Raw genomic sequence first — 23,098 nt, forward strand, 5'->3', positions numbered from 1 at the left:
TCGCGCCCTGGGCCAAAGGCAGGCGCCAAACCGCTGCGCCACCCAGGGATCCCAACTTTTTTTTTTTTAATTTAAGTTTTAGTTAGTGAACATACCATGCAGTATTGGTTTCTTTTTTTTTTTTTTTTTTTTTCAATATTGGTTTCTGGAGTAGAATTCAGTGAGTCATCACTTACATGCAACACCCAGTGCTCATCACAACAGGTGCCTCCTTAATGCCCATCACCCATCTGGCCCATCCCCCACCAACATCCCTTTATCAACTCTCAGTTTGTTCTCTATACTTATGATGACTCTTATTAAATGAAATAAATGCTTTTTTTTTTTTAGATCACCTATACTTTCCCTTAGAACATCTTAAACTTTGAAATCGTCTAAGACTGAGAAATATTGGGACACTCATGGATGAAAATAAAATCTATTATTAGAACTGACAAGTGAACGGAATCCCACCCTATCTCTAACCTCCATGCTTTCAAGAAGTTTTAGGGTTTATTTGTTTGTTTTCCTAAGGAGAGTCATTTCTAGATCTAATTTAAAAAAAAAAAAAAAAAAAAAAAAAAAGCTTCCCCTTACTTTTTCTCCATGTCAGGGGAATTGAATGTTTTATCTTTTTAGCTTCTCCCAGCAACTGTGGCATGACATGGGCTATTGCTGAGCATGTGTCTGTAATATGTTTATAGTGTGTATTAAAGTATTCAAAGCCTCTCAGGCTGTTACAAGCCATCACCCTACACATACCCAGTTGATCCCAGCACTGTTCCAGCATGTGCTTTCTAGACCTAGGTTTACTTCTGACTTGATGGAAACTGGCCTTTCCAGCCCTTGTGATCGTATTTCCTCTTCCTGGCCCCATACTCACTGTTCCCTCTCCGCTCTGGCGCCCTCTCCACTCACCTCAAGCAGATATGTAGCACCTGCCAACAAGCATGATGTGTGACATCCACTTCAGGGCTTATAAGGAGGCACATGCCATGTGCCGTAAGGACCCAACTTGTGTGGAGAGGATGTATCTCCCCATCAATTCCCAGCACTTTGATTCCTTCTAAGAGATGTGGTCGACATGTTGGTTATTTTGTCTGGTCTTAGATTCATGTATCAGTTCCTTGTTGAATTTCTTCTAAAATAAGTGCCATCCCCTAGTTAACCTGAGAAAATAATTTATTATTCAACCAGTCAGGAGGATCACTCACAAAACATGGTAATGAGAGAGACCGTATATCCTGGTTTATCTGGAACACATTGTTCCAGACAAAGTTGATGCCTATCTTCCCAATTATCCATCACTTCACTTTCTCTGGCATTGTATTTGGTAATTCCAGATCAAGAAGACATTACAAAAACTGATCATGATGATAATAATATAATCATATATGCCATATTTAGTCATTCTGGGGTTGTAGGGAGGCCCCTGGTTGATCCCGATGACCCCCATTTACCTGTAGGTTGTGTGTCAGCACCAGATAGTTGCAGAACATTGCAGACCTCCAGCTGCGTATGGTGTCCAGTTGAACAAGATACACTGAATTTCACTCCCCATGCCAATGATGCAAGTCCTAGCCTGTTGCTCACACAGCTTGATTCTTCAGATGAGGGTAGCCGAGGGGGTGGAAAACAAAGCTGGAATCGGAGCAGACGTGCATGCCCTTCGCTTCCCACCATACCTCTAGTAGCTGCCTATTTCAGAGGCCTGGGGGCTGGTGTTGCTACTGCAATGTTAAAGGCTTCTGATCTACAAACAATGGAGAAAAGCTGGGAATGGGGCTCCTGAGGAGACACGAGCCATCTCCGAGGTGGACAATTGGGAGGAAGCACAAACGTGACCTCCCATAAACCCTAATAAGACATGCGTGGAAAACATAGTAACACGAATGAGAATGAAACCTTCAGAAACGGTCATGAAAATGAGAAAGCAAGCCATGGGGAGTAGTGGTCGCGCAGGGTAAGAGCATTATACGGAGCCTGATGCAGCCAGACAGCGGGTTTCAGCAAGGGCAGCGCCCAGGAGAGGTCGCGCTCAGCTGGTGTTTGCTCGTTGGATTCCAGAGTCTTCTCAGGTCACTTTTATCCCTTCTAATGAATTGTCTGTCTTACTCACAAAGTGATTTGCTGCAAAGGGCTTTGTGAATTAAGAGCCGTAAATGTTTAGCTAAAATAACTGGGTACAGAATCCTGGGTCTCTGATGTACAGGGATGGAGGTCAGCTGCAGCAGAAAACCCTCAGTCAGGTGGGACCAAGAGAACTCACGTTTGTGGACCAGTCAGGTGGGTTCCCTAAGGCTCTGCTTTGGGGGCACTAGGCTGCTTCCACATGGGCCACTCTGCTCTCTCGCACTTTTCACTGAGATGTGGCTCTCATGTTCGGGAGTCTTGTGACCATTTGCAGAAAATCTCCAGCCCCTGCCTGTTTGTGTGGCACAGGCTGACTGGTACTAACACCCAAGGAACAGTGGCCCAGCCAGTGCACTGCACACACAGGTCTGCTGCCGCAGTGTACCAAGGAGGTATTTCTCCTTGAATAGGGGAGCCCTGAAACTTGCTGGTGGCTATGCTGGAAACAGCTGTTCCCTGGGCAGTCAGTGGTCTACACCGCAGCAGCCAGAAGGGCTGCAGCTCAATTGTGGCAGCCAATTCTTGAATCTGAAAGATCTGTAATGTGATGCTTTCTTTCTTTTTCTTTTTCTTTTTCTTTTTTTAGCTTATTCCCCCCCCCCAGCTTTATTGAACTGTAATTGACATATAACATTGTGTAAATGTAAGGTGTACAGTGTGTGCGGTGCATTGAGGCAATACACTTATGTGCCACAAAATGATTACCTCTGCAGCTTTAACAAACACCTTCATCCTGTCATATAATTACCATTTCTTTTTTGTGGTGATAACATTTAAGATCTACTCTCCTGGCAGCTTTTAAGCCTATAATACAGTATTAACTATAATCACTATTCTATACATTCAACTCCGAGAATTTATTCAACCTATAAGTGGAAGTTTATACTCTTTGACCTTAATGTGATATTTTAAATAATAAAAAATGTGTGTGTCACCTGGGATCTGTCCAGAAGAAAAAAGGGGGTGTATTTTACACACACATACACACATGTACACATGTCATTCAAGGAAAAACAATAACAGCAGCATAAAGGAATTTGGGAAATATTTTGAGCCCTGAATATATAAGTAGCAAATTTTGCCTACTAATTTATTAAGTTAAAATCATGTATAAGCACTTTGTTGAGCTACATAAACAAAGCATAAAACTTAACCATGGCATTTACATTTTTAAACTTCTAGAAATACCCCCCCCCAAACACAAACACAAAGGTTTATCTCAAAAAGACAGAAGAAAGTAATTAGGAGCACAGTTGGAGAGAAAAGGTGTTATAACTCAACACCCGTTTCCCAGCACTGCCCAGGGTGGTGGGCTCTATACAGACAGTGCTCAGACAACTTTTGTTACCCAGCTGCTCTGCACACACATGCTGAGAATACCTGGCTGGAGCCCTATTGAGGGTTGGCTGGAGCCCTATCGAGATTCCTCGGCCTCAGCCCTGACGTTATATATCAGAGTACCCCAAGAAGAAACCTGCCAGTCTTCATAGTTCCAGCACCCCACAGGACTCTCATCATCAGTGATGTGTGAGGAACACTGGAGACTCTGACAGAAGCAGGCCAGGACTGAATGTGTCACCAATATTTTACATTTTAGAAAGAGAGTCCACCTTCATGAATGCAAAAAGGTGAGGTGGATACCACAGTGAACTTGAAATCACCATCGCACGATCACAGGGGCTTGTGTAGAGTAATGGCCAATGGATAAACAATATATTAGGACCAAGGGGTGGGGCTGGAGCTTCAAGGTGAAGATAAAATGGTAAGTCAGAAACTGAACAAGCCCATCTTCAGATAATCTGTGAAGAGTCACGATCAGGACCAGAGAAGCAGGAAGAAGGCAGGCATCCCTACAGCAGAAACCATAATGAGCATTTTGTCCTCCAAGTGGGCAGGTATGTCAGCTAGTGGACTATAAAGGCAAGGTGAACCAACACATGAATGGTGGTGAACAAGGAGGTCATCCAGAGTCACAGGCACAGAAGAATGAGGGCCACAAAGATGCGCAGGTACTGAGGGAATCCCCTGCCATCCTGGAGCTCTCTTCCTTGGCCCTGGGAGATCTTCAGGCAGGGGAGGGGAGGTAAAGGGGCTGATGGGGCTGGACATCAGGCAGATAATTAGAAAACAACAGGAGGTGTCTATCATGAGGCTGACCTACAGAGGGAACCAGGTTTTATTTCTATAGTTTTTAGGACATTGGATGTGTGACTTCATATTCTTACCAGTGATTTTTCAGCAGGAAAACTCTTCCCTAGCTCTAGATGTATTGTCTTTGGAATGGATGCCAGTAGGTCCCTCTCTGGTGCAGGCAATGTAGGAAAGTTGTGGTTATTGACAGGCCCTCCAACCTAAATGAGGAAACACAGGAGGGGAGATTATATTGCAAGTGTCTGTTAGGGGTTGATGAGACCCCTGAATATGGTTATAATACCCATGTACAGTGGGGTATTACAGTCCTTCCATCCACAAGCTTGTTCTTCCAGAGAGAACCAAAAACATGAAAAAGCACCCCTACTCAACTCTGTATTTGCTTCATCAAGTACCTCCCCAAATTTTTTTTTAAGATTTTATTTTATTATCCATGAGGGACACAGAGGGAGAGACAGAGATACAGGCAGAGGGAGAAGCGGCCTCCCCAGGAGGAGCTCTTTTTGGGACTTGATCCCAGGACCCCAGGATCACCTGAGCCAAAGGCAGACGTTCAACCACTGAGCCACCCAGGCATCCCCAAAAAGTTTTTTTTTTTTTTAAAGGAGAATTTTTTTTTTTAATTTATGATAGTCACACAGAGAGAGAGAGAGAGAGAGGCAGAGACACGGGCAGAGGGAGGAGCAGGCTCCATGCACCGGGAGCCCGACGTGGGATTCGATCCCGGGTCTCCAGGATCGCGCCCTGGGCCAAAGGCAGGTGCCAAACCGCTGCGCCACCCAGGGATCCCAAGTTTTTTTTTTAATGAAAGACCAATGACTGTGAAAATTCGGGTTTATCACATTTGGGACATGATGTTCTGAGTGCATTGATTGTGTAGCACCTGTGGGTGGCTGGTGTTGGCATGACCGTCTTGTATTTAATGATGTGGCTAGACAATGTTATTTTTCATTAACTGAATTCTGACCACCATTCACAACATTTCAAATGGTCCTCACTATGTTTTCAGGAATCAAAGGAGCCATATTCTAGGAGTGATGAATTCTATATAAACTGTTGGCCTTCTTCAACATCAGAATCACCTGGAAGACTTGTGCAAACAGATTGCAGGGGTCTGCTCCCAGGTTCTGCAGTTCAGTAGAATGATTTGTATTTCTAACAAGGTCCTGGGTGATACTGATGCTGACAGGGATCACACTTGCTGGAGTAGTTTCCTAGGGCTGTTGTAACAAAGTATAAAAAAAAAAAAAAAAATGGGTGCCTTAGAACATTAGCCATTTCTCACAGCTCCGGAAGCCAGAAGTCTGAAGTCAGGGTGTGTGCAGGGCCAGGAACTCTCTGACCCCTGGAGAGGGGAATCCTTCCTTGCCCCTTCCAGCTGCTAGTGGTGGCTAGCAATTCTCAGCGTCCCTGGGCTTACAGACCCATCAACCCAATCCTCCGATCGCAGGGTGCTCTCCCTGTGTCTTTTCAGGCTGCACTCTCTGTGTGTCTGTCTCTTGGTCCAAATTTCCTTTTTCTATACTAGTCATATTGGCTGAACTCTTCACTCTTAATGTCCTTATTTTAACTAGATTACCTCTGTAAATGCCAAGTTTCCATATAAAGTAAAAACCTAAGGTTAGGATTTCAACATATGAATGGGGAGGGGGCATAATTCAACCCATAGCACTTGGAGGACCCTTGCCAAACAACCACTTAACGTTTTTTGATCATGGCATATAGTAGGACAGTAAGAAGTACATTTCACACCTCGAGCTAGGGTTCAAATGCACATACAGAACTTAAAAAGTTGCAAAATAATACTCTCACTGTGTGTTACATACTCTAATACAGTGTGGCTTTTTTTTAAATTTTTATTTATTTATGATAGTCACACAGAGAGAGAGAGAGAGAGAGAGAGGCAGAGACACAGGCAGAGGGAGAAGCAGGCTCCATGCACTGGGAGCCCAACGTGGGATTCGATCCCGGGTCTCCAGGATCGCGCCCTGGGCCAAAGGCAGGCGCCAAACCACTGCGCCACCCAGGGATCCCTACGGTGTGGCTTTTTAAAAATCCTATTCTATTTCCTTTCTTTAAAATGACCCATTACATTGGCTCTATGACCCAAAGGTTGACAAACACTTTTCATCAATATATTGCATACAGTAGATGCCCACTAAATATTTATCAAAAGTGTAAGTTAATATTATGGACTAGCCTGCACTACCAAGGGATGTTATACATACAGACCTCATAATTTTAGAGAAAAATCGGTGTTGCTGAGTATTTCTAACAAGAACATCTTTGCAAACTAGTGCCTTCTGTGACACTGTCCACACGTTTATAAGCACTGCCCTTGCCCCAGAGCCCGAGAGCAGCTCCTCTGGGCGTGCCTTGCCTTCTGAGTGTTTGCAGGTTCTCCCAATGCCACTGGATGTGCCCCAGTGCAAAGTCTAAGCACTCTCAGCACAATGCCTCAGCAGCGCCCACACGCGGTGGCCTCTGGGTTCACAACTCCGCTGCCATAGGAGCCCATGGGACCCAGTTCTTCCCTGCCTCCCTCCAGGCTGGAGAGTCCTGAAGACCTTGCCTGAGGTCACCAAAAGCTTGTCCTGATGGTCGACTTTGTTGATCTCTTGCCATGTACTTCTGGAGAAACAAGCGTTGTCCTACATCTTAGCAGCCATGAATGAGGGGAGTGAGTGGGGCATAGACCCAGACAAGGGGCTTTGTGAGAAGTTGAGCTTGGCAGGTTGTAACAGCCATTGACTCTTGGTCCAGTAATTCCTGCCAGATACGTGGTGGCAAGGCATGTGCACACATAGTTGTAGTAACAAAAGTGATAAGGAAATGCGAACTCTACAAACCATGGCTAAGAGAAGCAAGAGAGAGAAAGGAATTTCCAGTATCAAGAAATTCGTTTCTGTTGTTGCAGGTCGGTCAGTGCACTTGACCTTCAGTGTCTTGAGAGTCTTTCATGGTCTTGATATATGCTATGACAGGCTTGGAAGAAGCTCATGAGCTGCTGGGGGCAGAAGCCTGCCTGGCTCGTAGTATGGATGAAGCCTGGGTTTGCTGGACGCAGGCACACTTGGCTTCCCCTCGTCACCTCTTTTGGTTCTCCTTTCTTCCCATCTTCTCCCTGTCCCCAGGACCAACTTTGGATTCTGTGCCGTTCTCTGAGGCCTTGATTTCAATTAGTTGACCGCTGGTCCCTCAGCAGGCTGGCTAAGTGTGGCTCTAGGGTTAATCTTCTTGGTTATTCCTGCCTCGCTATTGTTCTCTTGAGGATCGCTCCCTTAGGAGAGCCTTTCTGGCTGGTAAAGACACAGTGCTGTGGGGTGGGAGAAGCTTTCTTACCAGCATGTTATAGTGGGAACAATTTTAAGCTAAATGTGAAAAGACATTAGCTTAAAATTTGACAGCATGTGACCTGGGATCAATCAGTATCTCTGAGCCTCTGATTCTTCATTTAAAAGATGTAGAGAGGGGCACCTGGGTGGCTCCATCAGTTAAGTGTCTGCCTTCGGTTCAGGTCATGTTCCTGAGATCCTGGGATCCAGTCCCACATGGGGCTCTCTGCTCAGTGGGTCTGCTTCTCCCTCTCCCTCTGCCCCTCCCACCCACTCATGCTCTCTCTCTCTCTCTCAAATAAATAAATGGATAAAATCTTTAAAAATTAAAAATAAATAAATAAAAGATGAAGAGAAGCTGCTTTAGCCTGCAGGAACAGTTTTTAGGAGGGTCAAGGTAAAGGGTATAGAAAAACCTTTTGCAAATTTCTAAAGACCTTCCACAACATCAATAGGATTTGTGTATTTTTATCTTGCCTCTCCACAAGGCTGGTCCTACAAGGTAGTGCATCAAATGAGAAAAAGGAGACAGTACCTAGAGCAAGAAAAGAAGGAAACGTTGTGTTCTCAAGCAAAATCAGGAGTGAGTCAGCAGAAAGTCCTGGCAAAACAACAAAATAGAAAGGGTGGAGAAGGAGGAAGTGGGCCACCAGGACCAGTTTGGAAATCAAGCAGTGACCAGCCACACAGAAGACGGGGATGTGATAGTGGTAGGGAGGAAGCCAGTGCACATCATGTGTGCCCTTGAAAATTAGTTCAAAACAAAGTCCTCATGGATTGTTTCCTCTGAATCCCTCCCTGGCAGCACTGAAATAGGTTTCGTTTGTTTCCAGAAGACAAGCCTCAGACACATAGACATGCTACTTGAATTGAAATGTCCAAGTGGAGACAGAAGGAAATTATAAAAAAAAGAATTGCGCAGCTATTTCTGGATGTCAGAGTTGCTCTCGAGATGAATCTTTGGAAACATAATTAGAATCACAACTGACATCTTTTTTACTATTTGTCTCGGAAGTAGAAGAAATGTGTATAGATGTAGCCTCATTTTTTAATGAGATGTTTTATACTCCTGTTCTCACCGTGACTCTCCAACGAAAAGCATCCTATGTGAAGGACACAGAGGATGACAGAAACATCATCCCTTAATAAGTCAGATGATGGGAACTGGTCACAAAAGAATGAATTATAGTGCACCAGAGATGGGTGTAGTGTGGAGAGCAGAACGAGACTCTTGAAGAGACTACAGGTTCAAAAGGACAGCACCATCTCTTCTCTCTTGAATTTAAGAAGTTTTGTAGAAGGCCAGTTATTCCAGGAGGAAAGAAGTGGAGCTATAAATACTGAATCCTAAGGATTTTTCATTACTTTTATATTTTGAAGGTGACAACCCTGCCTCCTATATTTTAAGTCTTGCCTAGATTGTTAACACTAAATTTTAAGTTCCATCTTGTGGGGAAGGAAAGGCATACAGCCAGGGGAAAACGAAGAACAAGTAGTTCATTTTTCCTATTTGTCTTGCATCGTAGAAGCTAGATATCTTTCCTTTTTTACTGAATATTTCAATGGTACCTGGTTATTTGTGGCCCTCTCGACATTTTTTAAAAAACCATTCTAACAAGAGGTTTAACTTTGTGAAAATAGTATCAAATAAGTTGGCAACATGTGTGGAAATATGTGGCGAGCATAGTCATTAGAACAGGGATAATGATGACCTTCTGCTTAAGGGAAGGAGAAGCCTCTCTGGGAAGGACTGGTTCCTTCAAGAAATGTTCCATCATCACTCACTCCAGTATCACAGCTTGTAATTCACTGAACTATAAGCCCTAAGAGCAGGAGCAGAGACCTAGGAGGAAGTGAGATACTTTGGCAAGATGTTGGGTCTCTGGGGTAGTGCCCTATAAAATACATGAATGAAAGAGAAGTTGGGGAATCAAGCAGAGGCTTGTGGGGGATGGGGGATGGGGATACAGGTGAAGGGGATTAGGAGCCCATTTATCATGATAAGCACTGAGTAATATAAGGGATTGTTGAATCGCGGTATTGTACACCCAAAACTAACACCGCACTGTTAACTATACTGGAATTTTAAGAAGAGATCAATAAAAAAGGCAAAAAAAAAAATCAAGCAGGGCTGTATCTGGCATGAGACGTTTGCAGCATCTTGGGAAGGAAGGAGTATGGATTGTGTGTGGCGGGGAGAGACATAAATAACTCCTGTCACAGTGAGGAACTTGTCAGGTTGATGTGCTAAGGCTCGAACTCATTGATCCAGGCTTTGGTGGCTGTGACCTACACCAAGGTGCAGTTAAATTTAGTTCCCAGCCAGAGCAGAGAGAGTTGAGGCCAGAGGGGCAGCAGAGCTGGCTGGGAACTTGAGGAATTCTCTGAATGGAAAGGAGTCTTACTGGTCACCCAGGCCAGTCTCACCACACCCCACATTCTCGCTGATGCTCCAGCAAACTTGACTTTCATATCTTTGCTAACACAGGCTGGTAAGTCTTTTCAGTACTGGATACCTTGAATTACCCAAAGTTAGCATTGTTGGTCCTTATAATGTGTACTTGTCAATATTATTCTTCCCTTTGCAGCAGATGAGAACAGACCTGCTCACCCTTATTCATGAAGCTCTTTAAAACCTTAAAGATAGTGTTCCATCTCCCCTGTGGCTCTCCTCCAGGAAGACCACCTGCTGTCACTCCAGGTGACTCTCACCTAGCAGCTTTCTTTCCAGACTCCAGCCAACCCAGTCATATTCTGGTCTCCTCTAGAATATTTTGGCTTATTGGTCTTACTCCTTGGAAAAAAAGTAACACCTTCAACTGGACTCAATTCTTCAGATTTAAGGGGAAGAGTTTCTAGACAAGACATTCATAATTTCTTCCCCCAAAGACCTCACACACTGGTTAGCTCTTGTTTCAGCCACACTATTAAAGATGTGCTCATTTATTCTTTTTTGGTCAAAGAAGGACCTGGATGGAATACTCAGGGGGTGTCTTTGCCCTGAAGACCCACCTGATACTTAGCCATTCCATAGAGCAAGTCTTGGAAGGCTTCTTGGAAGCTCGGCAGCTGCTACATGGTGGGGAGATCATAGTTATGGATCAGGATAATGGATAGAAATAAGTACTGAGAGCCATAAATTGCAGATTTTTGGAAGAATATGTCAAGACCAAGATTTAGGAGCATACAATGTAAATGGGACAATTCACGAAATATTTTTTTTATGAAATATTTTTGAAAAAAAATGTGCTTCTTTGCTCCAGCTCTCCCCATATCAACTGAAAGGGGGGGGGTGTATCAGGTTCAGAGTTAATTGTTTGATCTCCACTGCCTTCTTAAAAGTGATCAGGACACAAGGAGACTGTGGGAGGCATTGGCTATGTCTGTTACCTGGACCATGAGCTTGATATCACAGGCGTTCACATATGTTCAAGCTCATCAAATTGTACACAGTGAATATGTGTCCTTTGTATATCAATTATACCTCTATAAAGCTGTTTTTAAAAAGGTTCTGAGGAAACAAAAGGAACATTTATAGGATATTGCCTTCATGAAGTACCTGTCATGGTCCACCGAACCCTGGCTTAAAGTTTGAGGGTAGATTGCATGCTCTCTCCCAGAGGACAGACCATTGTGCTGGTTTCCAGTAGAACTGGGAATCACCATGTCAGATGTCACCTAACGAAATTTCCTTCAACAGCTCCCCCAAATTGTAAGAAGATAGACCCTCTGGGTCAACGTTTCATTTTCTCCAAATGTAAACCCAAGAAATCTCACATTTTCCTGCTTCCTTTTAGAGTTTTTCTTTTCTCCTTCGGGTTTTTAATTTTTGGCTCATCATCACTGATATCACATGCAGATAATTTTTCTTCTTTTTCTTTTTTACTATCCAATTTCCAAATCTTGCTTTCTTTTCCCTGCCCAGTCTTTTTCCTGTTTTCATCTTTCCCAGTTCCCAGTATTTTTAGCCCACATTCACTTCTTATTGGATCTTATTTCTTTAACCATGTGTCCCAGCCATGGTGGTCTTGATCCCAGCTTGGGAGAATCTTTCTTTGAGCTCATCTATACCCTTTGGTATGTTTAATTCCCTCTATGAATAGAATATAGGATCAAATAAGAAAGTACTTGTAGATGTCCATTGGATCCGCTTGGTAGTCTACACGCCCCTCCTAGAGTTCCCCAGCAATGGCTGACCAGCCTCTGCTTGAATTCCATGAGTACTGGGGAGCTCACCACTTCAAGGAACTATGTCCCATTCATGGGACACTCCAACTAGTAGAGTAATTGTGCTGACCAGGAGCTCAGTCCAAAGGGCAAAAATCTGAGTTGTTTTGTGTCTTGTGCCATCCCTCAAAACTGGTCAACTCCAATTCTGCTATATGTAGTGGGCTTCCCATTTTAGAGGAGAGAGTTTCATGGATTCACTACAATGTTAGTAGCTATATCATCTAGTCCTCCTCAAGATTTAAACAAGAGAATTCTTTACTGTTTTTTTCTTCATGGTTTATATTTCCTAAGCAAATACAGCTCTTACCTCTCCTTTTTGTAAGAGAGAAATGAGGCTAAGAACAGTAAAGGAATTTGTCCATTAAGTGAGTAGCAGGCTGAGAATTGAGTAGTAGCTGCACTGTTGTATTTGTGTCCTGCTCCCAAGCCACTCCAAACCACCATTCCACTACTGCTTCCAACTCAGTGCATTGTTAGGAAGAGACTCTTGTGGCAGTGAGGAGGTGGGAGCAGGAGGCTGGCAGGCCAACTGGAAGGTCATTGCAGTTACTCAGACATCCAAAACTAGGCCAGTGTTACTGACAGTAGAAAATGTGGTGTGATTTTAAGAGACATTCCAAAGTTATAGAGTCCAATGAAACTTGGAAACCAATTATACATAGAGAGTAAAAAACAGTAAGGAATAGAAATGGTTGAAGCTAATTCTAATATTTTTCTACTGAGAAGCCAGGTATATGGATAAATGTAAAGAGACTTCTTTAGCAGAAAGTAGCTTGTGTGGTTTTTAAACGGTTGAATTTGGGATAAAAGTTTTGGGTAAAAAAAAAAATCCATGCAGAGAGGCCCAGAACTCAAAAGATAGGTCAAGTCTAAGAATGCAAATTCAATAAGAAGCTGCATAGGAAAATTAGTTGTTCTTGGGGTTGAGGGTCCATTTCTGGGTTCTTTGTTCTCTTCCACGGATCTCTTGTGTCTGTTTTTGTGCCAGTACCATACTTTCTTGATGATCACAGCTTTGTAATATAGCTTGAAGTCCAGCTTTGTGATGCCACCAACTTTGGTTTTGTTTTTCAACATTCCTCTGGCTATTTGGGGTCTTTTCTGTTTCCATATAAATTTTAAGATATTGTTCCTTGAAAAAGGAAAGGCTCTTCAACAAATGGTGTTGGGAAAATTGGACAGCCACATGTATAATTAAACTGGACCATTTTCTTACACCAAACACAAACTCAAAATGAATAAAAGACCTAAATGTGAGACAGAAATCCATCAGAATCCTAGAGGAGAACACAGGCAGCAACCTCTTCAACTTCGGCCACAGCAGCTTCTTGCTAGATACATCTCCAAAAGCAAGGGAAACAAAAGCAAAAAATTAACTATTGGAACTTCATCAAGATAAAAACTTTCTGCACAGCAAAGAAAATAGTCAACAAAACTAAAAGGCAACCTACAGAATGGAAAAAGATACTTGCAAATGACATATTGGATAAGGGGCTAGTATCCAAGATCTGTAAAGAACTTATCAAACTCAATACCCCCCAAAACAAATAACCCAATCAAGAAATGGGTAGAAGACATGAACAGACATTTCTCCAAAGAAGACATACAAATGGCCAACAGACACATGAAAAAAATGCTCCACATCACTTGGCATCAGGGAAATACAAACCAAAACCACAATGAGACACCACCTCACACCAGTCAGAATGGCTAAAATGAACAAGTCAGGAAATAACAGATGTTGGGGAGGATGCAGAGAAGGGGGAATCTTTGTACACTGTTGGTGGGAATGCAAGCTGGTGCAGCCAGCTTGGATTCAAGCTGGAAAACAGTATGGAGATTCCTCAAGAATTTGAAAATAGAGCTACTCTACAACCCAGCAATTGCACTACTAGTTATTTACCCCAAAGATACAAATGTATTGATCCAAAGGGGTACCTGTACCCCAATGTTCACAGCAGCAACATCCACAATAGCCAAACTGTGGAAGAGCTGAGATTTCCATAAACAGATGAATGTATAAAGAAGATATGGTCTATATATATACTTACCAATTACATAGACATGGATGGAACTGGAGGACATTCTGCTGAGCGAAATAAGTCAATCAGAGAAAGACAATTATTATATGGTTTCATTCATATGTGGAATATAAGAAACAGCACAGAAGATCATAGGAGAATGGAAGGAAAACTGAATGGGAAGTCATCAGAGAGGGAAAAAAACTATGAGAGACTCCTAACTATAGGAAACAAACTGAGGGTTGCTGGAGGGGAGGTCGATGGGGAGGTGTAATTGGGTGATGGGCAATAAGGAGAGCATGTGATGTGATGGGCTTTATACACAACTGATAAATTACTGAACTCTACATCTGAAACTAATGATGTACTATGTGTTGACTAATTGAATTTAAATTTAAAAAAAAAGGAAATGAAAAAAAAAAAGCTGCATAAGAAAGCAGAAATAAATGAGATCTACCAGACCAGAGGTGTATACCAGCAAGCCCCACAAGTGTCAGGTTGGTGCCTGCAATCCCTTGAAGGAGTCTGCCACAGCAGAAAAGAAAGGCAAGTAGGCTGGAGGGAGGAGGGCAGGGGGACACAGAGTCAGTGACCTGTCGCAGAGTGAAGAAACGAGAGCAGCTCCCATCACCTTTCTCATGCACCACAAAGAGACAGAGCAGATGGCAAATTAATCAGATGCCATCATGTCTGGCAGCTGGAAATGCACTTGGAGATCACAGTTGGAGGATGTTAGAAGTGCACTGGTTACAGGTGAATAGAAAGTGTGGCACTGCAGACTTTTCTCATGAAATGCAGTGATCGTTAAAAAGGAGTAGTTCAAAAAAAAAAAAAAAAGGAGTAGTTCATGGAGGATATGACCAGGGATTTTTATTTTTAATGTGTGAGATTTGAGTTATATTTTACAGATTTGGGAGAGGGAACAGCAGAGAGGGAGTGGTGAAACCTATAAGGCAGGGTCTTTTACAAAACAAATAGGCAGCAGTCAATGAGCTTCACCTAGAAGCAGAAGGGAGTGGAGTGGAGTGGAGACCTCAGAGGTTAGTCTAGGAACCTCTTCTTCCTGCAGGAGAAGGCTGGAGGGGAGGTCTGCAGTGAAGCCCTAGGGGTAAAGAGTAGGTGTTAGATTGGAGAAGGTCTGAAGAAGTTAATTCAGTGCTATTGGAGGACGGATTGAACTGGAGCAGGTGGTTGAGGGAGGCAAAGAATGGAGGCAAGGAAAACTTCGTTTTTAGCTCAGTATACTGGGTGGGTGATGAAGCCACCAACTCAGATAGAAAATATCAAAGGAGAACTAGGTTTTAAGGGTTGTTGAAGAATTTATTTTGGAGAATATTGAGGTTTTGGTGCATGTGATGCATGAGGTGGGGATGTGTAAGTGAAAGTCTGTATAAAGCTACAGGAGTGAACAATTTCGTAGAGGAAGAACATATGAAGTGAGTCTGCATGAGCGTGCATGGTGAGGCTGAGGCAGTGAAGACCATAGACAAATAAAAAGTATGGCTCCATAGAAGCAAGGAAGGGAAAAGGATAAAGTGTGTGGGCAGATGTTTCAGAATAGAAGAAAGAAACCAAATGTGAACTCACTCCATGACAAACCTTTGACTGGTTATTTTTATTCCAATTATTAAATGCCAATGGCAACTATTTTTCATGATACATTAGAAAGAAAATCTGCTAAAACTGCTTTCCCATCTTGTGAATGGTGTTTTGGGTAACAAGTTTTTATATATTCATTTTCCAAGGGAAGTTTAATAGTGTAGAAGAAACCGAAGTAACTCAAATCCATGAACTGCTAAAAGTGCACTCTTAGAAAAATAACTGAATGCAATCTTACTAACTTCCAACTCTACTTTTCTCCATAATCAGAAGTATTTAAGGGCTATTTCAAAGAAAGAAACATAAATACAACAGATAGAGACCAGAGGGAAAGAAGACTTTATCTTTCTAAGGAACAAATTCTTTTAGGGACATGTAGCCTGTTTTTATTCCTTTCAAAATGAGGCGTTTGCTCTTTAAAAAGTAGTTTCTTTTGCACCTGTGGTTCTTTGGCTCCGGGTTGAGAAAATATTTTGTGAAAGAGAATGATACTTGTTTGTTCCATCTTGGAGCAAAGAGAAAATTGTCACATCACCCCCCACCCCCCCCACCCCCCCCCCCCCCCCCCCCCCCCCCCCCCCCCCCCGCCGCCGCTACTTTTTTAAGAGTAGCTAGCACCTAAATCCTAAGTGCACTTCCATTTCTAAGGATCCCATTTGCATTAATAGTTCACTCTGGACGGCTTCTTTCACATGCATACTTGGCAGGTGCAGCATCTCGTGTTTTACCTATCTCTTTTTGATTGTGTTCCATTTTTGTTTGAATCTTTCTAATTAGTGATTCAGTTTTCCAGATATCGCAGGACATTTTTCCATCCATACATGTTTTTTTTTTTTAATCTCTTTGCCCCATAGTACACATAGAGAATTGAGAATGGGTAATTTTCTCATCTTCTTATCATTGCCCTTACAAGATTATTTTAATTTGGTCTTCTTTTCCTCATTGGTTCCACTCAGAAGATACTCCCCGGACTGAATTTCAGAGTCATTTAGTGGTATGCTTAAAGACGCGTGCAAAGACCAGCTTCTAGGTATTTGTTTGGGAACGGTATAACCAGAGAATGAATTGAAATCACTGTTTCTGGAGGGATTAAAGAAATATTCCTTCAACACTCAAATTTTGTGTACTTGTGTATCTGTTGGTATCTTGGGTTGTTTTGGTTGACAGCAATCAACTTGGACTTTGAGTTAAGAAATATGTTCTTTGTTCAGACAATTTCTGATGTAGTGATTAGAGACAGACCAACCTCAGGGGAAATCTTGCTTGAGCTTCGTTTGAATTCCTTAAGATTCAATTTTCCTATCTTCAGAATAGGATGATAATACCTAATTGAGTGAGTTCCTGTATGCTGAGGAGCTGCCACACCACCCAATAACGTAGTATGTGCTCCATAAACACTAGCCACTCACACCCTCAGATTCATAGGCATCACCACCATCATCACTGTTCTGTTGAGTCATTTCCAAGACTTCCTTCAAGGTTTTTGGTCTGTGAGTGGTCTCCCCCAACACCTTACTTACATACTGGAATGGTTTTGATGAGGAATTTGTTTATCTGTTTGTTTTAGAAGTCGCTGGAGGTTTCTAAGGAGGGAATCCAGTAACTTAGAAGTCTTTCCACATCTGTACCTTTTTTCTTCTGGATTTGAACTAGATATACCACTTACCTATTACTGTATAAGAAACTACTCAAAACTTAGCAGCTTAAGACAACCAACATGTATTATCTTAAGGTTACTCTGGGTTGGGAATTCAAGACCATCTTATCTGAGTGGCTCTGGCTCATGATCTGTCATGAGTGTCAGCCGGGGCTGCACCATCTGAAGGCTTGACTGGGGATGAAGACTCTGTGTCCAAGACTCCCCTCATGTGGCTATGGGCAAGACGCTTCAGCTTCTTGTGGGCTGTTGGTGATCTTATGGGGAGGAACCGTGGATGCTTACCCCGTGGGTTTCCCCTTAGGGCTGCTTTGAAGTCCTCACAGCATGGCCACTGTCTTCCCCCAGAGCAGTGATCTGAAGGAGAACCAGCAGGAAGCCACAACACCATTTACAACCTGGTCTCAAAAGTTTCACACCATCATTTCTGCCATCTTTCACTCAATGAAGTCCCTTGGAATTAGGCTCCACCCTTCTTTCCCCTCCCCCTCCTCCTTTTTGCCTCTACTCCTACCCTCCTCATCCTTTTGCTTTCTCCTGTGCCCTTGCTTTACAGCACTTTCTTAGCAAACAAAGGTCACCTTTTGCCTGCCTGGGCCTATCATGAAAATGGAGGGAGATAAACAGGATGAACAGGTGCTGTGGGAAGAGAGTTTAGGCACACCGTGTAGCACAGCACCATGTGCCATGACTGGAGAAATGCAGTGTGTCTGTCGAGCTTCTATTCTTGCATCTAAGGAAGCGGTCCAGCTCAGAGGCAGTTTAGTCAAAGCACAGGGCCCTCGGATGGACGCTGTCTGAGCAGTAATCTGTTTAGGATGCAGCCCTCCCTTCTTCTTTGGGGAAGCAGTAGAAGGCATCACTTCAGAAATAGCAGAGCTAGGTGTGCATGCTCCTTATTGGATTGCCGTGGCAGGTCCATGAAGTTCTCCTTCACAATTTTGTTGTTTACTGGTTATTTACTCATAAGGAAAGCAGCATTTGGACACATTTCCCTCATCAGATGCCCACTCACATCCCTCCAGCAGGCCCGGCCCCATATTTCTGGTTCAGGAGTCTCAAGATCTTCAGAAGCAAAGGTCTTTGGAACTTAAAAGCTGATGTTTACTTTTGTATCTGAATTCCTTTTCTACAATAACTGTGATCCACTATGATTACTCTAAATTAATCCAGGGACCCCAACTAGGCAGGGAGTCACTGAGCTTAGACACTCCTGCCTGTTCTCTTTCTCAGGCTCACTCCATCAGCACCCCAAAGCATTCCTCCATTCCACATGCTTCACCCTGGATCTGTCTTCCTTGTCCTTACCAATTACCTTTGGGAAGGTGGTTTTAAATGCTGGCCACTGAACATTTACCGACACAGGGTGCCGACTCTCAGAAGTTAAACAGGGTGAAGAAAGGGAAGTGCAGTACATTCTGGCTTCAACCCAGCAGATAACCCATCACATTCCAACACTGAGGAGGGTCTCTACCCAGAAAGCTGGAGATGAAGGATGCCACGATTTCTTGAGCTGCATGTCCTCCCCGTGTTTGGTTATCCCTTGCATTCCATTCCATTCCATTTATGGATTAGAGAATCTTCTCCTGGCTCAAGAGTTTTAAGAGAGTTTTAAGAGAGGAGTTTGGAAACAGAGTTTTTTGTTTGTTATCTTAGTTTTAAAAGCCATGCTCCCCCAAAATAAATTTAATTTAATTTATAATACTTTAATTTAATAATTAATTAATTAATTTAATTTTTAATTTAAATTTAATTTAATTTAATTTTAAAAAGCTATGCTCCCTCTTGCAATGAGTTCTTAGTTTATTGACCAGTTTATCTCTGTAGTTAAAAGATGCATATTCCATTGTACAGAAGGACAGGAGTTTGCCCAGTTAAGCCCATCTTGGTTTCAGTATTCACTGAGCATACACAATGGGATTTGCCATGATTTACAAGGAATGCCCACAGTACGTGGGTCTTATGGTCCTGTTGGGTCTAGCTGACTGTGTGACAGTCTCTGGTCATGTCCTCACTCATCCTGTGCTACATGTCATTGAGTTGGAAATCTGTGCCCCTGATTTACACAAACCAGCTAGCTATGGGGATGATATCAAGCCTCTGACTGCCCTCTAAACAATGTACAAATGAAGAAAATAAAATAAACAGATATGCAAATTAACTTTCTAAAGTAAATTAAAGACTCTGCCTCTAGGTCTCCTGATTAACTACTTTTCCTCTACAGATGTTTTTTAGGGTAATTTGAAAAATATCATGGTCACAGCCTTTATCTCAATGCTTGCTTCTTTCTTGTTTTTTATTTTTTTATTTTTTTTTTTGTCTTGTCTGTTTCAGATATACCAACACTCCTACACTGGATATTATGTCCTGAGCAAAATTCCTCATGGGTAAGATTGTTCTTTCATTTTCTTCTAATGAGAAATATTCAGAACAAAAAAAGAGTAGAACACGGAGTAGTTGCTTGATTCATAGAATTAAGGGCAAGATGTGGGGCAGCTTGATTTTGACAGTGAAGTGTCCTGATGTTGTGGGGCTTCCATGGCTCCTCTTTGGCTAACTGTATCCAGGGTCTAGGGAGGTCCCATGGGTCCAGTCTCTTGCCCATTTATGAAGCCCCCATCTCCTGTTCTGGTTCCCATGGTTTACCCTCAAGGTTCTGCAGGGCAGGACTTTCCCTTGGTTCTCTGTAATCAGCCGTGGCCCTCCCAGGCATGGTGGATAACCCTAGGACTCCCACAGGGTCTGGTTATATACGTAATAGAGTGGCACCCCTAAGCTCACCTGGTCTCTCAAAAATGCATGATTTGGGACCCAAAAGTGTGTGTGGGAAGGAAACATGAGAGTATGCACGATTTTCATAAGGTTTTCAGTGCTGGGTAGATGTACCCACACACAGAGATGTGTTATCAGAAGCTCATCTCCAGAGTCCAAAGGCAGTAAAGACACTGGTTAAAGTTTGCTGAAGCCATTTATTGAGTCAGACACATGCAGGAACAGCTGCAGATCTAGGAATGAGAGGCAGGGATGGATGGCCTTCTGTTTCCCTGCCCTCCTGTCCTTCCCCCTCCCACCTCCCCTCCCCCACTCCCAGCCTCCTGGTTCTGCTCCACACCTCTGGCACTTCTTTCATGGTACTTTGGAAGGGTGAGGGGCTCAGGAAATGTTCAGAGAAATCGAATCGTGGTGCTGCCAGTGTTGTATGGGTTGCCTATGGATATTTGAGGGAAGCATCCTCCTTTTCCTGAATTCAAACAAGCAGCAGGAATTGCTGAAGAGTGTTGTTTCATAGGCAAGCACGAACTGACATGAATGTTTATGACTGTGGCTGGCTGTTTTCTAGGAGAAAGATAGAAATCTGGAATTCATTTGGCCTTCAGACAAAGGAAAGATGTATGTAGATATGCAGCAACATGAGATTAACAGTTTCTGTTAGACACGTAGACAAATCAAGTTCAAAGAAATGGAAGATGAACCACTGTGGTAAAAATTAAGTATCCATAGGAATTCTTCATCTAAAATGTATTTTATATAGAAACTCAGATGGTTTCCACAAGGAGGAATTATTCTATTATTTTTTCAAGTAGATCTGCATCTTCAAAAGTCATGGCAGGCAGGAGTATGATTATGCCTTGAGATTTATGTAGCCCTTGTAGGACAATGGAATGTGTTATAGATGATAGATATTTTGTTCCATCTTCTATAAATTTCTAAAACTCAAAACCTAAAAGCATCTTATGCTTAACATATCATGTTAAAACTTTACTGGGTCAGTCAGAATTTAGAAGAAGTAGATTGGGGGACCCCTGGGTGGTGCAGCGGTTTGGTGCCTGCCTTTGGCCCAGGGTGCGATCCTGGAGACCCCGGATCGAATCCCACATCGGGATCCCGGTGCATGGAGCCTGCTTTTCCCTCTGCCTATGTCTCTGCCTCTCTCTCTCTCTCTCTCTCTCTCTGTGACTATCATAAATAAATAAAGAATAAAAAAATGTTTAAAAAAAAAAAAGAAGAAGAAGTAGATTGGGACTACCTGAGTCTGCCAACCCAGGTGCAAACCAGAGGGTGAGATGGTCTATGTTGACAACCTAATTTTAGTGATGATGATAAGGATGAGGATGATCCTCCAGAGAGGGTATCAACAGATAATAGGCTCCTTTCAGTATGTTAAAAATAATCTCAGTAATAATAATTGCCATCATTTATAGATGGACTTTCACACGCCTTTACCCCAACACAATAGCCTGCAAGAAAAGCATTCTGACCCCTACTTACAGTGAGAGCTGTAAGGCGTAACTGCCCAGCATCCCCCAGCTTGTGTCAAGTTGAGCTGGGATCCCAGGGCCAGCCTGGCTGACCTTGAACCCCAAGCTATCAAAGCAACCCCCTTGAGTTATGTGATAGCTGTAAATACCAGATTTTTAGTGGTGTTACTTTATTTCTTTTCTGAGAACTTTTATATGATTAAAAGGTGTAGCAGATTACTTGTTACGTTTACTGGAAAAGAATCTCTGGGGGATAAAAAGGTCTATGGCCCATCCCATCACCATGGGAATTGACACAGCATCACCAAAACTGGCATTGCTCGACCACCCACCTCTTCCTCTTTGTCACAAGATCATTTATGGGAAAATAAATCAATTAATTTCATATTTTGTCAACATCTTCTCTATGTTAATGAGATAGGGGATAAGCCTTCAGGCCTCAAGTTTTCACTGCTCCTGGGATGCCTCAAGTGGTCACTTCTGCAAGTGCTCCACCAGATGGCAGGAGAAGGACGCAGCCCACATTTTCAGGCTTATGCTCTCTGTAGATTTGGGGTAGAGAGGAAAACACAATTGTATTTTTAAAACAAAAATAAGTCTGTGTTAAATTATTGGGATTTACATTACTTATACAAAAAATGAGATGTCCTTGGTGCTTCTGAAAACATAGATCTGTGCATTTCTCACATGTTCTCACTTCTCTGTCCTCGCTTCTCCCGTGAAGACTTCGCAGTAAGCCGGAGGCCATGTGAACTGTGGAATGGGATTATTTGTCATTTATAACTTGAATTTTGTCTTGGCTTCAGGCTTTCCAACTAGTCATGGAGAAGGGTCGAATTAATTTTTCAATGCATCTGAATTCTGGTTTCCTTCCTTTTTGCCAGTGGCAGAAGAATTGGGGGAGGATATACCCTTTCTACTGTGTCATTCACAGGCCAGAAAGAGGCCCTCCCTGTCCTGTGCGCTTACTTCGTCCTTCACAGTTGGACCTCTGCCCATGGCGGGAGCCCAGCTCAGTCCTTCTGCATGAACTGGCTGGGGTCGTGATGGGAACCCAAGGCAGCAGGGTTTTCATCTATGCAAATGTCTAAAACATTTGGGAGAATTTGTCTGATTTCCATAAACTAAATATTCAAAAATGGTATTCTTAAAAGACACGTATCTTTTACACAAATCTGTTTGTTAAGCCAGATCTAGAGCTAGTTATTCTTAACATAAAATGTTTCACAAGTTTTTACATTAGAAAGTCAGCAAAATAAAATAATATTCTGCAATAGAGAGTATAGCCTGCTAAACATTTTCTTTTTTTATATATAAATTTATTTTTTATTGGTGTTCAATTTGCCAACATATAGAATAACACCCAGTGCTCATCCCCTCAAGTGCCCCCTCAGTGCCTGTCACCCAGTCACCCCCACCCCCCGCCCACCTCCCCTTCCACCACCCCTAGTTCGTTTCCCAGAGTTGGGAGTCTCTCATGTTCTGTCTCCCTTTTTGACATTTCCCACTCATTTTTTCTCCTTTCCCCCCATTCCCTTTTACTATTTTTATATTCCCCAAATGAATGAGACCATACAATGTTTGTCCTTCTCTGATTGACTTATTTCACTCAGCATAATATCCTCCAGTTCCATCCATGTCGAAGCAAATGGTGGGTGTTTGTCGTTTCTAATGGCTGAGTAATATTCCATTGTATACATAAACCACATCTTCTTTATCCATTCATCTTCTGAT

The 23,098-nt window shown here is 42.7% G+C and overlaps 1 protein-coding gene across 4 annotated transcripts in view; it reads left to right on the forward strand.

Annotated features, from left to right (window-relative positions):
• The window catches only part of DPP6 (dipeptidyl peptidase like 6), an 825,076-nt gene that overhangs the window by 615,274 nt on the left and 186,704 nt on the right, over positions 1-23,098 (forward strand). For all 4 annotated transcript variants that reach the window (XM_038559795.1, XM_038559792.1, XM_038559793.1 and 1 more), the window contains exon 6: positions 19,440-19,492. In XM_038559795.1, coding sequence (XP_038415723.1) covers positions 19,440-19,492 — 53 coding nt within the window. The remainder of the gene's footprint in view (positions 1-19,439; positions 19,493-23,098) is intronic.

The sequence above is a fragment of the Canis lupus genome, chromosome 16, assembly GCF_011100685.1.
Source record: "Canis lupus familiaris isolate Mischka breed German Shepherd chromosome 16, alternate assembly UU_Cfam_GSD_1.0, whole genome shotgun sequence".
NCBI lineage: Eukaryota > Metazoa > Chordata > Mammalia > Carnivora > Canidae > Canis > Canis lupus.